The 16,529-nt window shown below is 42.7% G+C and overlaps 2 protein-coding genes across 3 annotated transcripts in view; both read left to right on the forward strand.

The window, feature by feature from the left end:
- Positions 1 to 5,597, forward strand: part of hh (hedgehog signaling protein) — a 55,517-nt gene extending 49,920 nt beyond the window's left edge. Inside the window, exon 6 of one of the 2 annotated variants that reach the window (XM_046618694.2) lies at positions 3,148 to 5,597. In XM_046618694.2, coding sequence (XP_046474650.1) covers positions 3,148 to 3,890 — 743 coding nt within the window. In that variant the 3' untranslated portion in view covers positions 3,891 to 5,597. The remainder of the gene's footprint in view (positions 1 to 3,147) is intronic. The other variant, XM_046618693.2, reaches the window with a different exon arrangement.
- Positions 5,598 to 5,825: 228 nt separating this feature from the next.
- LOC124214418 (short transient receptor potential channel 4) lies at positions 5,826 to 16,369 on the forward strand. The gene is made up of 13 exons (XM_069134390.1): positions 5,826 to 5,871; positions 5,964 to 6,043; positions 6,990 to 7,127; positions 12,195 to 12,532; positions 12,720 to 12,984; positions 13,245 to 13,421; positions 13,480 to 13,750; positions 13,829 to 13,934; positions 14,017 to 14,318; positions 14,417 to 14,668; positions 14,785 to 14,900; positions 15,206 to 15,364; positions 15,624 to 16,369. Exons 1-13 carry the CDS (start codon positions 5,826 to 5,828, stop codon positions 15,792 to 15,794), a joined length of 2,421 nt encoding a protein of 806 aa, XP_068990491.1. The 3' UTR covers positions 15,795 to 16,369.
- Positions 16,370 to 16,529: the final 160 nt, after the last annotated feature.

Below are 16,529 nucleotides of genomic sequence, written 5' to 3' on the forward strand. Positions count from 1 at the left end.
ACCGTATAGTATTACGTTGTGAATTTTAAAACAAAATTTAGGGCCGCATTAGCATATAATTTTTAGATTAAACAAGTATGAAACGCTCTCTGTCATAAAAGCCCGTCGACGGTTACACCGTTCAACGCATGAAAGAGTAAACGAATTTAAACCGTGGTAAACCCCGGGCCGTTACGTGATACCTCAGTAAATAAATTACACTTTACGTTTACCGCGTTGAGAATGTGGTTATAGAGTGTATCGGGCTTCGGAGCTATTTTTTCACCACCGCTGGATAACCGAGAGAAAGGGTATAATAAGCGATAAGCTGAGAACCACTGGTAGGAACAAGTTACACCCGACAGTTTGAATTCTATGACGTCGTTACAATGCTTTGAAAGATTTATATCGCTAAATTATTAACGAATTAACAAAATGTAATTAGAATTTATTCCGTCGATAGGATCTCCGATGTTGACGCCTGGGGCTTTATTTACGTCCCGTTTCCGTCAAAGTGTTTTCCGCCCACTAAATCAGAGAGTTAACAGACCCTGGCCTTACGGCGTACCTTCTTTGGCTAAAGTCCCATTCATTCCAGCTGAGACCGGTCGCTGCAACGATGCAGAGGTGCATGCATACGTCAGCTATAAGGCGCTTCCCGCCAGCCCCAATCTCAAAGACACTGGAAATTACAGAGTTTATACAGGCATATACCTGCCCCTCGCATACGTATATTCGTATCAGGTTTTCACTCTTTCCAAACAAACTGCACCTTTCAATTATCCGACAAAGTTGATCGATCACGGCGTAATCGTTGGTTCCTTTCACGCTGACTTGTGATTTGAGACTTCCGACACCCTCTCTTGGCTCTTTCGAGTTCACCGAAGCCGATGAATTTTGGGTGGGAACGAGAAGAGCCCTTACTTAATTGTCCCGCATAACTTCCCGGGTCGATGATTGTTTTAAACACGTCTGTGAATTCTTACGAGGCAAAAAAAGAAATATCAAAAATTTGGGAAATCTGAGAAAATTAGTTACTTTTTTTTTCCATCGAAGTCGTGACTTTTTACTGTCTTCAGCTTTATAAAATTTATTGCCAATTGATTGGGGACAGCTGACGAATAAAGAAAAAAAAGATACTTATAAGTAACAGAGTCAGGCGTGATCGTTCGTAATTACCGCATCAATCATATTTCTTATAGACATTCAAATAAGTATAAGGCTTCTCAAGTTTCAATATGATAGTATTATTAGATCGGGATCTGGAGGTTATCGATAGCGTAGCCTCTAAAATGACGTAAATTGATCGATACATATGTTTTTCAAGCCGCGTGTGCTTCCCGCTGATCGATCTATGTTTAGTTGAATTTTATTTGACCCAAGCTTATACCCAAACGGAAAACCGATGATGCGCCTGGGAATCTTATTGATATAAGTTATAGATTATAGTTGTTGATCCCTGCGTGTTACATCATGGAACACGCTTTGAACTCGGCCAAGGAGCTTTACCATTTATTTACCGAATCTCGCGTTTGTACCGCAGACGGAAGCGCAACGTCGCAACGCAACGTATCACCTACCAGCATGCGTCTACGGTACAACTTCCGAAATTGAAAGCTGCCGAGCTTTGGTTCAGCTGCCCCACGGCCGTGGCACCACCAGTTGACTCCGGTTCGCTATTTCCTGCCTTACCAACGCTCTGTAATCACCGTTAGCCCGGGGTCAAGACTTCGTAGATATTGTCGGCAGTTTTGAATTAGAAAAATGGTAAAACAACTACAGTGTCGTGTAAATGCCGTAGATGGTAATCGGTTGTATTTATCGCGAGCATTGTAACACTGGAAGGGAAGAGACTGTAAACCGCTGTGAAAAAATATTATAAATTTGACCGGTGCCTAGACCGTGGAGCGACTGAAATATAGGGTGACAATAGCGTAAAAAGGCCCTACGAGAAATGGGGGGCAAACACCCTCAATAGAACCACTTTGGAACGTAAACACTAGAAATACATCAGCGCTGTTTATTCAAAGGAAATCACTGAAGCCTCAAAAGTCCGGATGAGCGTCTCTCGTCTCGACACCGGATAAAGTGTTTCACTCTCCCGGAATACTTGACACTTTTTACTTCACGATCAGGCTTGGAATACGCCTTTCCTACACACCTAGCAGTTTCTGTCAGCGTTCTATCCGCTTCGTCGTTTTGACAACTGATCTTATGAAATGCATACAAAAAGTCGTTACCTTTGCCAATTCAAATACGTATTTTACCAACTACAGCATGAGGTGAACGAAAAAAAATATCTTGATTCGCACCGATCAAATGATCGATAAGAGCTTTGTATTTTTCTGAAGGAAAACAATTCCCTCGGCTTTGATACTCAACGGAACAGGAATGAGACCAGTAAAAATAGTGTAAAAAGAATACGGATTTAAACTTTTGTATAGCGTCGCGTTCTGAAATTTTTTTTCAACAAACCCGAACCATTCTCCTTTCAATAGGTACTTACGAGTTTAGCGTTCACCCATTGAGCGTGATTTGAAATACTCATTGAGCGATGGCTGGAGGTGAAAAGTTTAATTAAATTCGTGTCAAAATGTTGATAAGAATTGAGGGGCGACGTCGATGGCCCTGGGTGATTATAATTTTACACTCAACCGCAACACATAATCTGCGGAGAGCTGCTCGAATCGCGTGCTTGCTTCAGATATTCGCAATCTCGGTGGTGTCGGATTTCAAAATAAATACCAGCGAACGGAGGCGGTCGGGTGTTGGTCCGATACAAAAGTCGGCCGCTGATGTCGGTGCGGCGAATTAAACTCCATCTCTAATTACCATCGCGGCGAGCGAGCGGAGCTGGGAAATTGAAAAATCATTGAACGCTGCCTGAGGATTGCCTCGAACTAGAATTACATCAGCGTAATCTAAATTGAGGCAACGATTTCCCTCGTCAGATTTCGCGACGTCACTACTCGTTCGGTTTCGATGACGCCTGTCGCGTCCAATTACCCAGAGTAAACTTCCGGGTCCCCGTTGTCCAGAAAAACGATTCAGCTAAGGTCGGCGCCGATCGATCGCCAATCGACGCTCCCGAAAGAGCGCTCGTATTACTCGGCGTCGGTCGCGTCCTGCACCTGACCTTAAAGAAAACCGTACAATTTATGATTGCAGAATCTTCGTTAGCCGGCAAATCCGGGGGATGTTTCCCAGGCAGGAGCATCGTCAGGACGGAGGACGGGTTCAACAAACGTCTGGATCAGCTCGAAATCGGGGAACGAATAGCCGCCCTCGATTCCGCGGGTAAGATCGTCTACAGCGAGGTGATCGCCTTCCTCGATCGGTCTCCGGAGGAGAGGCGACAGTTCGTGCGGATCACGACTGCCTCCGGTCGTGCCCTGACCCTGACGCCGTCTCACCTGGTCCCCGTGTCCCTGGAGTCCGGCAGCACAACAGAATTCGCCGCGAAGGTTCGCGTCGGCGACCAGATTCTGGTCCGCGAGAGTGATCGAGGGGTCGAAACGCTCAGGTGGGACAGGGTGGCGAGCACGCGGCTCGTTATCGAGAAGGGGATTTTCGCCCCGCTGACAACCGAGGGCACGGTCCTCGTCGACGACGTGGTGGCGTCCTGCTACGCCGTCGTCGACAGCCAATTCGTCGCCCACTCCGCCTTCCTGCCGATGAGGATCTGGACGAACATTAAATCGGGGGTCGCCAGGATCGCGCGAATATTCGTCGCCCCGCTCTCGGCCTGGAGCGAATTCCGGCCGGGAATTGGCGAGGATCACGAAGTCAAGTATCCCGAAAACACACCGTCGATCAACGCGATGAGATTTCAACCGAGAGGCATTCACTGGTACGCTTCGATGCTGTACACAGTTTCGTTCTACGTACTTCCCACGGATATGCTGTACTAATTTATTTCAACGATTTTTGAAAAATTTCTAACGCGAAAACGGTTCGTCGAGATCCCCCCTCCCCTATCTCCTGCCCCCTTTTGTACGTACTTCCGACGTTGACACACTCGACCGCCCAATATAGGATCTGCACTCTCTGACCCCGTTTGCAGATCCCCAGTTACCCTGTGTGATGTGCAAATCTGACGAACCATGTTTACCCCCATTGATTCAAATGGGTTCGAAATCCCCGGTTGCCAATCCGTTCAATTGCAGTGATATCTGACTGACTATCCGTTCAGTTTAGCGTCGTAGATTCGCATACAGAAAGAAAATAACTAGACCAGTTGTCTTGACGATTGTCCTTGGCACTTGTACGGATCGCATCGCAATCAATTGGCAATTGTTGGGCTGCGGTGCACCTTGAGTAACGTTCGTCAAAACGAGACTCGAGGTCGAGCTGAAAAGACCGTAAGCGAAAAGTGACGGTGTATATTCTATAATATATCGTATCGTAACTACCTATACAATATGTATACGTATCGTATCGACATTATAATGTACTTTACCATTTTATCTGTCGTACATGCATATTGTTATTTTTATTATTATTATTATTATTGTTATTTAAAAAAAAAAAATTTATTCAAATTCGAACGTATATTAATAACGCCGAGCTAGAAGTAACTATTTATAAATTGAGGGAGAGGGGGCGGCTGAGTGGCCATTGCCCGCAACCAACGCGTGAGGCGTGAACGGACGTTAATTAACGTGCGTATGAATCTTGGACGTAATTAATGTAATCTAGAACGACCAACGTGAAATTTATTTGTTAAAAACGTTCCAGAGTGATGCTTCCATGACGTTTATGATACGTTCTCCAACCCCTCATTAGGTCCAGCATGCAAACAGTTTCACAGTGTTTTCCTTCCTTTCCTTTTTTCACACTGTCACGAATGTGTTCATTGGTATGTAATTGTAATATTTTACGTACGGTTAACCTAAATTCTGAATAGAATCGTTCAATTTTCACCAAATTTAGAAACACTAGAATACCTAATGAAATTTTACATCAAAGTTGAATATTAACCACGAATATTCAAGTATTTCTCGTATGCAATACACTTGAATACGTATTGTTTATCGTCTGTTCTATATTTTTCAATATTTCTCTATCGTAAATCCTTTTTGGCACAATACGAACGAATACGCGAAGGCAAAAAATTTTGCGTCGTCTCAAGAAGCGTAACTCACGTCACCCTCTGTCCGGTTCTATTTTAAAAAATTCATTGCTCGTTGAGTATTCCTCGTGGCATCGCGATTAAAACAATTATTGTAAATACACCATCTTATTGCCCCCGCCCAACCTGTAAATGTAATTCCCTTTCGCATCCTTCATCTCGAGCTCACAGCAGCTCCACGCGTCTGCTTTACTTTATACTTATCATATTTATCATTCTCAGTTTGTAACTAGCCTTATAATTGTCACTATTATTATTATTATTACTACCACCGTTAGTCTCTTTGTATGATTATGATTTTTATCATTATTTTTATCACGAATAATAAACATTTATTTTTTAGTAATTTTTCCGAACCATATATAACTACATATATATTATAATATGTATAGCCGTTAATCGATTATCGCTGTATAGTATTTCGTAAGGCATCACGTATATTAATAATACTTTAATCATATAATATTATTATTTTATAAAAAAGTAAGTTATCATGAAATATTATATATTATTCAATAGTACTATTATTATTATTTTTAATAATATAATATTATTATTATTATTATTATTATCATTATTTGTATGTAGGAAGAACAAATTATATAAATTATGTATATATTATTGATAAATTGATCGTATCATTGAACATGAATGAATCGCTCTCCTCATTTTCAATCATGTTCAATTAACTCCTTCGTGTAATTCAATGCAACGCATGCATCATCACTATAATGTAATTGCAGCCTCCTCGCTGCACTACAGTACAGCTGGCTTCCAAGTATTGCCACGTGTTCACGTTCGTAGACGGTGTACGATGATGCCTGGGTGTGTAATATTTTATTCATCCAGTGAGGCTGCAGGAATACCTGCTCACGCCTGTGTATCAGACAATCCGGCCTGCGGTTACGTCGCACGAAATGCAACAGCGATACCGTAGGTATGTACACCACCATTCACGATGATTTATTGTTTTCCAATGTATGGACATACGTGCGACTCTGCGCAGATATGTTTGTCCCAGGACCGTGAAGTTCTACACGATTCGATCGTTATTGTGATTTTTTCAATCCGACTGCTCGCAAGCGACCTTTCAAACAATTACGGTGAACTGCCAATGGAATATTGGATGTACAACCTTTTTTTATTATATTATTATATACATTCGCTAACATTTGATACGGCATCAGTCGCTTTTCCACCGCTCGGTAGTCTTCGATTAGGCGAAAGTACTTACGACTTATGGAAGAGCCTGAGCCTGAGTCTGATTTTCCGGATGAGAACGAACTTGAGAGGGTGAGTTCTATAGGTTAAGGTCTGAGGATGGAATAAGCTTTGCGCTGGTTCGGTGGTCTGGCGTTGGATAGAAGCAATTTGACCTCATGGGTTGCCTGAAACAATTTCGTCGGAGGTGATTTCGATCGGTGTTATATATACATATAGGTATATATACATATGTATAGATGTATACGTATAACGACGGTTGAACGGAGGTTGGAAGGTTGAACTGGTTCCAGGAGTGAAACTTTTCATGTCAGTGTATTTTACACGCTTCATTCTGGTTTTTTGACACGATGTTACATACGTAGATATAATATACCTATACCTATACCGTAGATCGAAACGTTGTTCGACGGGGAATGTGTTACCTCTCTTGGAAGACTAATTCCAAATTATACTTGGAATTTTGGGATGGGTATTGCTGCTTTTCACTTTCTTCCACTAATTAAGGGTAGAAAATTTTACAATTAAACATGAAAGGGAAGGTGCCGCTACGGGACGTCGGTAATTGGCGCCGATTGAATAAAACTTATAAATTAGAAACGTGATCGAAATAACGGTTCATTATTACCAGAACTCATATAGCTGTGTCTATTTGTAGAGGCCAAGCGTGCTGCTGCCGCAACTTCAGGAAAGCGAGAAACAATTCTTCGATATTGTTAACAGCGGAAGCGTTGCAGAGGTGAGAAATTTCTTGGCCGGAAACGAGTGCTTCAACATCAATTGTGTGAACTTTCAGGTAAGTTCGTAGAGTATACAACGTTTTCCCTCTTTCATTCTTTTCTTCGTTCCGGCGAAAATGCGTTAGGAAACTTCTTAAGCCGACTTTCATCTCGACGACTTCTGCCAAAAAGTTACGGGCTGTTTTGAAAAAACCGAAAATAATGGCGCCGGGGAAAGAATGGTCGAAACGGATAGGCGGTTCCGAGACAAGAAAATACAATATCGGTTTCGAGGAAAATATTCAAAGAACAGGTCACGGTATTGGTTTCTGACTTATTGCCGAAAAGATTTACCGCGTGGTTTAAGAGTCAGTCATACCTAGAATACGGCACCAGCTTTACCAGCTGAATTGTCAATATCTGAGCATTTATCAAAGGTGAGATCATGAACAAACTGATATCTCAGTAACGCCCCTTTTTTCAATGTGAAATAATTATTTAATTCCACCCTGCAAGGTGTTTCGTTAAAAATTTATCGTAACTGAAACTAAGAGTTCACTGCAGCTGACTTGCGTTATACTGCGTTATAAGCATTCGAATGTAAATAACCATTAATTAACCAACCACGACCACCGTAAGTTGGATATACATACCCTCTGTTTCGAGAGCTCCACTTTCATGCTCGGTGACTTTGAAACGTAACAATGGGATCGACAGAACGGTAAACGACGTAAAATCTGTAGGAATACGGTGTAAAGATATGAGAAAAACGAACACCACTAAAAGGAATTAAAAAAAAAAAAAGGAACTAAAACAAGATTGGAGAAAGTTGCCTGCAGAGTGTAGCTGGAATCGGACACACGTCGAAGGGTCATTTCCGATCGGAAAGAGGTAAGACGCCGGATAGAAGGAGAGCGATTCGCTATTGGATAACGAAACGAGGCGTATATGCCCTCGGAGGCCAAGATCCCGAGACCCCGGGACCCCGAGACCCTGCAGACGATCAGGTTCAAAGACAATCGACCGACGTGGAGGTGCAGCGGAGCAGCACACCGGTGAATTCTCGCGTACGACCAAGTGGGTCTTCCTTATCTCAGATCTCACCCTGGTCTCGGGCCTTACACGTACCCCCCGTGGAATGTCCCCCTCCCCCAACCCCCTTTGACTCGACGCCGTGCGGCAAAGAGACCCAATGAGACCCGGTGAGGCCGCCCTCGTTCGTGTCCTCGACCGAAGTATCTCCGGCTATATTTCAGCCCGCGGTTTACAAGACAATGGTTTCAACCAGCGGCGATAAAAATTATTCAAATGACGGCGTTGTAAATTCCACGAGGAATCCGGGCCACTGCTGCCCGATGCTCCTATTTCGAGTCTTCGGGCCTTCTGGACCCAGAGTCTGTACCGCGTGTACATTATACATAAGTATACACCTATGTTCCGATATCAACAGTGAAGTCGGGCTTACCGTTCCATGGCGCACGAGAGTTTATTTCAACTATATTCATCTTACCATGCATTTATTCACTTGTCTATTTTCACGTGGATGTATCGATGCGTCAGCTGTGCAACTTCATGTGAAACGTAAAACGAACTTTCCCGCCGCTCGGATGAGTCTCTATCGAGACGAGAAAGTCTGGTGAATTATTCCAGACCAGATGACATAAGTTAACGTCACTCAAGGATTTACGAAGGCGCGGTCCCTTCGCCACGGGGATTCTCAGGTTCTGAAACTAGTTCAAGAACATTTTCGTATGAGAGATATTGTTCGTACTCGTACTTCCAGCTGTTCGGTTGGACCGTTTACACGATTTTTTCCTTGGGTGTTTTTTTTCTTTTCCCTCGTTTGTCTGTAGATGGTGACAGTAATCGAGAACTCTTTTGAATACTTGTTGTAATGACTGGTATTGTTGGCCCTTAAATAAATCTGCAGCCGACTGTAAGGTCTTTTACACTTTTGTAAGAAAAGCGTTCCGTTGTAATTGACGTTACAACTACCTTAAACGTTATTCAAATCATTGAAGCTGACAATAAGCCTTTTAATGCTACCGGAAAAACAGTGTTACTTATTGAATGGTGATTAGGCAACTTGTGGATTTTCTTTAAAAAAAATACTTCGAAACGTGTTTGAAACGGTTGTCCCTTCAGGAATACTTCCGTAACTGTGAAGAAGAAACAAAATTTTAATACCCTGAAATTCTCAGTATGCGTCATTCGCTCCACGGGATGCAGTGTCAACTAGTATAAGCCTCGTTTACTGTAGAAAACCCACAGCCACCAGAAACCGATAGGCAGCTGGCGGCCATTGTGGGTCCGTCAATATTGAGGTGGGCCATCGAAATATTGTGACTGGGGCCTTCAATGGAGCGCTTATTGTCGGAACAGCGAACAATGCGTTTGTGTTGCGTGCCGCAGATGCATCCCGACGCCCGGCGTCACGGAATCACACCATTGGCTGACGCCAACGCCAACGGCCCGACGGGATGGATGAAAGAGTTGGGCAAGAATGGCGTAAAATGCCTCCTGACGGGTCAACGAGCGAGGACTGCGACCCCCGTTCGCTCACGAACAAGTAAGCCGCTAACAAGCCTCGAGAAATCTGCACTCCAAAAGTGGAAGGGAAACGAGTACATTTACAAGTAGATGTAGCCAAAACCAATTCACCCCGAAATTTTCACTTTCCGTAGTTGAAGGTTAAAATCGATAAGTACAGAAGTAAAATGAAGAGTCACTAAACACCCGAATTTGCATAGTATCGAAGATGGAAGTCAATGTATTCACAAATGGTTTGTTCAGGCCGACTTAAGGATCGGGAGAAGCTCGAAGTTGTCGCTCAGAATGTGACCCATTCCTACCATGGACACCTCCGGATGTGTGTCGGCCCGTCTGATTGTGTGGTTGAGCTTTAAGTGGCCTATAAACCACCACGGGCATCCTCCGTTTGCCGGCCGGTCCGTGCGTCCGTCCGTCGTTCTCCCGTCGTGATTGTCGTGGGCCAGTCGGGTCCTCTGGGCCTGGCAAGGCCCCGTGGGTCCAGCTCAGCGTGCGACGGCATTGTGTCTCTTCGGTGAACATACGACTCTCGCCGCGCCGACAAATGGCTACATGCGTTCCTACGGTCCTCCATGTAGGTGGGCCTTACCGCTTAGAGGGCCCCGTTGCCGTCCCTGGATCTAATCCGTTGTCACATTAAACGTTCTTAACGATACTATTTATCGAATGGCTCATTACGACTGTGATATGGAGCTATTTCGCGAGGCTTAACTCAGGGTGCCGATTCTCTTAAAATAGGTCCTTCTACCGGGGACTAACAGACTTGCATTAGCAATGGTTAAACTGTCGGAGCTGCGCGTTCCGTAAATAACATTGAGCCATGTACCATCGTTGAAATTGCCACTTTGCGCGATGAGCACTTTGTATTTGGATCAATGACGTTTCTATCACGTACAATATGTTCTCTTAATAGAAGGTATACAAAGCCGTTGTAAAGGTGAGTGTACTTCACAACGGTTATCGTCCGGCATGGGTGTAATCCATTAGCCCATAACTTTTGTTCCCTAAAAACATGCGGAATTTTTCATCTTTTCGTCATCAGTTGTCAGATATTTCCTAATCCGGCACCCAAACGCTCGGAGCCCCCGCCACCCCAAGTTTCCCGGTTCACCCTCACGTCCGGTAAGGTATTCGTGACAAATTCTTACGTCACATTGACCTCTCTGTTGATTCTGTTTAAAGTTATACTCGACCCCGGTTCGGATTCACTTTATCACTTATTCATGCGGCTCACTTGTTCCGATTACATCACAGCCCGTATTGGAACCGAATACCTATATATTCCCGAAGACGAAACGTGAAAGAAAATACTTACAAAAGATTACCTCACTGCGCGGACGAATCAAAATCCAGGATCTGCCTGAGAAATAAAAAATAACAAAGATAAAGTGCTCTCTCAACGTTCTTTCCACGTATCACGGCTGGGGAAAAATAGCAAGTACGTACCTACCCGTAAAAAGAACCATAACCACATTTGTCTCTATTCGCACGTAAGCTAGAAACCCGTTTTCTCCACGGTGAATTGACGTTACGCAGCCCCTAATTGTAAGCTAGGGCTCTGAGCGGATCAACAAAGGGATAATTCCGCCCTCGGAGACCTAATATTTGCTGTACCAGTTATTCTATAATCTATAGAGTCGACGTACCAACCTAGCAGACTGTTCGAACCACCATTGCCCAAAGATTAACTCTCGGCTAGTAGAAGCTGCTGTTACACCTTTCCTCTGAATCGTTAAGCCTCAACTTCGTATTACAGTTGCTCTATTAATAAACCCTGTAGTCTAATCCCGCAGTAGAACGTATTATTCTCTAATAAACTTAACATCAACGACGCTTTTGCCGAAGTTGAAGCACTGATGTAATATATAATGAAAACACAGATCTGTAATCCCCATGGTTCAGTTCACTTCATCAATAGATATACGAGTCTTTCACTGATCGTAAATCCAGAGTGAAACGTTTGTAATGTCAATACGTCGTTCCAATTTGCGTTCATGGAGCGTAAACCAACCCGGAATAACTCCTAAATTTTCGTGTAAGATGTTTGAATAATAATAAGAATCAATGCAAGCATGTGCGACATCCAACGATCGAAATACGCGCCGCTGTCTAATTATAGCATTCGCATAATCACGTTATTTAGGCAAATTGGAAGTAAACAGTCAGTTTGTTTGTGAAACTTTGGTGCGGCTTTAATTACATTATTATTAGAAACTCGATCTACATTTCGATTATATTGTCTTCTGCGTTCGCCGGGTTGATTTTTCACTTTTTTTTACCCGCCCGCAGCTATAAATCGTCGGCCATGAAAATAAAATGGGTATTCTACTCGTAACCCCGTTGCTATTCAGCACTGTGTTATTGGTATCCCGCAAACAGCCCTGCGCGTTTCTCACCGGGGAGAAAAGAATGATCAGATCTAACGCAAAAACACAGTCACGCATCGCGAGGCCAGATAAAATAAAAAACCTTTAACTTTTCCAAGGTTCTTGACTATATATCATTTTATATTATGGTATGTGGTCGAAATATCAGATTGTTGAAATTTCATTTTGTATGCCAGTAACATTGACGTCCTCTTGTATTATTTTCAGGGTTTTTCCGCTCTGCACATAGCGATCCATTCGAAAAATTTGCCTATGCTGGAGTACCTGCTCTCATTGCCAAACATAGACATCGGCGACACAGCCTTGCACGCGGTACGGATAAACGAAGAACGAATGGTCGTCATGATCCTGGATCGTATGCAGACGGTAGCTTCGAGTCTGGAATTCGCAGGAACCACCCACAGCTCGGACTTTCTCGATGAAACGACACCCTTAGCGGTAGCAGCTCATTACGGGCACTACGAAATCATAAGACTCCTCCTGGACCGAGGACATTTCCTTAACAGGCCGCATCGACCCAGCTGCTACTGCGATGAAGTTTGCAAGTAATTAATACTGCCTGCTTTTCCCCATGCTCTGACTAATAGACGGAAAATTTACGGTATGTATAGACACTACAAAACCTTTGATCTTTGCTTCTTCTACTTTTTATACATTCACGAAGAAAATTCAACTTGTCGACTTATTTTACCTTCTTTCAAGTTGTGCATTTTTTATCGTTTCGTTATGCAGACCTCAGCGAGCGAGCGAAGACACGTTGACCATGGACAAGATGCGCCTTTTTCTTTACACGGCTGTGGCGAATCCATCGTATATTTGTTTGACTTCCGAGGATCCGATTCTCATAGCTTTTGAACTAGCTGTAGAACTGAAGGAAGCCGCAGAATACGACCGTGTATTTTACATACCTTACCAACAACTCTCGCACGTAAGTTACACGTTTATAAATCACTGTCTTCCGATCGAAACCGTGCGAGTTTATGGAAGCAGTGTACGAGTACATCTTCAAGTAACCGAATACCTACCTAGAAATTTCGATCGGTTAAGAAACGTATCTTCGACTTACGATTGGTTTACCTATTTATTTCCTCTTCGGGTTCTAACGCGATACAAACGATGCAGTATGTTCTTTTTCCGTCCAAGATCAATTCACGTTGACGATATACATGATGTTCTTTTGAGAGTAAGTGGGAACAGTATGATATTGTATAGATATATTATAGCATTCTGCTACGTTATTCAATTACATTTATGAAGGAGGTAGTTACCTTCGCAACGGAATTAATTGGGTGTGCCCGTACCACTGAAGAAATCGAGATGATACTGAAGCAGTCGGCGGGGTTGAGTTTGTCCACAAAATTCGTATACCCTCGTCTAGTTCTGGCGATGGATTTCAAGATCAAACCCTTTGTCGCTCATCCGAACGTACAGCAGGTGATTACAAAACATGAAACCCTATACCTCTAATTAACTCACGTTCGTATTTTAACAGCTAATGGAAACAAGATGGCAGGATGATTGGTACGAGTGGAGGCTGCGATCTATTCCATTGAAGGTACTGTCGATTGCTCCGAGAATCGTGATGCTGCCAGTAATCGTCTTCTGGACACTACTGGCCCCGAACTCTCCTAGGGCGATGCACTGGTCGATTCCGGTCAATAAGTTTCTATCATTCGCCGCAAGCTATACAGTTTTTTTGTTCTTTGTCTACGTAGTGTCCAATATCGATAAAACTAATCAATTGCGAGGACCACCAGACAGCGGTACGTGATTGGATTGTTTTCTTCTCCTCAAAAAACTGACGCTCATACTTTTTCATGCGGAAACCTCGTCCTGTCCAGGGTTCGAGGTTATCCTGGTGATATACGTCATGGCTTATATTTGGGGCGCCCTAAGATTATGCATGATTCACGGTCCAAAGCGATATTTCAGAACCCCGTGGAACTGGTAATTTTTCCTCAATATCCTCACTTCATCACTCAAGTGACAACGAGCCTACTCCTCGTAATCCATGGCATTCATGTTTCAGGTACGAGGTCATAATGCTCGTGCTATTTGCGCTCACCTTTTTATTCTGGGGTGCTGCGATGCTTGACGTTCAGCAAAACGGACAAAGGGATCTTGAACGAAAGTATTGGAACCAGTACGATCCGACGTTGATTGCAGAAGGCACGTACTGCATTGCAACCATCATGGCTTTCTTCAAGTTGCTATTCGTCTGCCAATTGGATCATGTTCTCGGCCCTTTACAGATGTCACTTGTTAAAATGATAAACGACGTTACAAAATTCATCGCAATATTCACCATTATTATCTTCTCGTTCACAGCTGGTAAGGCCATTAAATTCTTTTCCCAAATTACGCTGGTAACTAGTCTATACTACATGTAGCCAACAATACAGTTGTTGCTTTCTGATTTTCAAGTGCAGGGCTGGTCCGCTTGTATCAGTACTACGAAGGGATGGTGCAGGTGGACGACGTTACGAAATTGAAAACCCAGCAGGTCAATTCGTTCGTCAATTTCTCAGCAACTTTGAAGACGCTTTTTTGGGCAATCTTCTGCATGAGTCCCATTGAAAGTGCAGATATCGTGATTGAAAACCTACCCGGTGAAGCAGAATCGAAAACTATCATCAACGATCACAAATTCACCCAAGCTGTCGGTTACGTTGCATTCGCCTGTGAGTTACTCAGTATCCACTTTATTCATTTACGCAATGATCGTATGTAACCGAAACTATCGCTAGCGTTAGAATGAATTCTTTTTTCTTATGCAGTAGATAAATTGTATTTTCAGTGTTCGAGTTCATCTCTGTAATCGTCGTGTTGAACATGCTCATCGCTTGCATGTCGAACACCTTTACCAAGATAACAGACAATGTTTCGGTTGAATGGATGTTTGGTCGAACTGAGGTAAGAAGACAAAATAGAAAGTTCCATGCGGAAGGCCGAAGAATATTAAAAACATGAGACGAATCATAAATTTTGTATAAAGCATATCGACGTACGGGGTCGGATGGAAAATTGTTTCAGTGTTCATTGGAGTTGACTTATATTCAGAATTTTTCACAGAATAAAAAAAATACTGGGCGAAAAGTTCTTTTCAAACAAAGTAAAATAAGCAGAAACGTGAAAACGAACTCTCGAATACGCAATTTCCAAGGGCGCGCTGCCACTTTCCATCTTCTTTAATAACCCTTTTGTCCACGAACAACAAGGTATACATCGACTTCATGACGCAAACGTCATTGCCGGCACCGTTCAACTTGATTCCAACAGCTTCAGCCTTCAACGGCATAGCGGAGTTCATCAAGGCGTGGATCAAACCGACGCCAGAAAAAAAAGCTCGATGGAACTTGAAGCATTGCTGCTATGTGGTTCGTATATCTCAATACCATATTCCTCAGGCCATTTTCATGCACGATTGACTTACCCTCCCAGCAATATATGTACGTGACATAATGTTGCAAGCTTTGCGATATGAGTTGCCACGAATTTCAAAGAGCGTACCTCCTGTTATAATAGAAATTTCGCGTATAGGTCAGTCACTAATTCAAGCGCGCTGTGTGCTCAGAATTAAATTCTCAATAAAAACTTGTACTTCCACTTTAACCTCCGGTTTTCGTAATATTTCAGGAAAGTCTCTTAGAAGATACCAGTGAGGATTTTTCCATCATCATGAGTCAGCTGGTTCAACGTTATTTCCGCAAGAAGGATACTGAAATTGGAGAAGCGGCGGTTGAGCCCATCCAAAAAGAGCTTGTCGAACTAAGAAGCCTTCTTCGCGAAGCTCTTTCGCCAGCCTGAACAATTTTCTGTAGCTTTTAGAAATTACTTAAACTTAACGGCAGAAGAGCAATAAGAAGAGAAGTGTTTGAACCGATCGGCCAAAATAATTTGGATCACATTTACTCAAAATCAGAGGACCAATTCAGCTGATCCTGAGAGGAAACCAAGTGTCTTACCAATTTATTGACAAGTTTTTCGCTCTCTCCGGAAAAATTATTAGAGAGCTCGATCTGACAACAGGGGTGGATAGGACAATTTGAAGAAAAATAAATAAAACCAAGTAATCATTCAATTAAAACATTTGCCGGCAATACGCTTCCAATTAAAATAACGCGTCAAAGGTTGCATAACCCGACAAACTAATTATATTCCAGGGTACGTACTGCCCTTCAAATTCAATTAAGCCCACAACTGCTCAAGTTTGCACCAAGTGAATTCTGTGTAGAACCGAGCGGAGAATGAAATAACAAACCAACGATATTGTAATAAACCAGTACGTAACAGTTGTACATTCAATTTTTGAAACCGACAAAATAAAAAAGTTACACTTTCAAATTAAACTTGAATAATACTATATAGTACCAAATAAATATAAAGTAAAAAATATTCGGGTATTCTATTGTGTAATCTAATATTTTATTAAATATTTTATTTTATTACACAGTGTAAAAAAATAATTCTTCGTCAATGGTAACAGTTTTTTTTGTGCGCAATAACAAATTAGTATACCAGAGTTCTCCATAAACTGGTGGT

This window comes from Neodiprion pinetum, chromosome 3, assembly GCF_021155775.2.
Source record: "Neodiprion pinetum isolate iyNeoPine1 chromosome 3, iyNeoPine1.2, whole genome shotgun sequence".
Taxonomy (NCBI): Eukaryota; Metazoa; Arthropoda; class Insecta; order Hymenoptera; family Diprionidae; genus Neodiprion; species Neodiprion pinetum.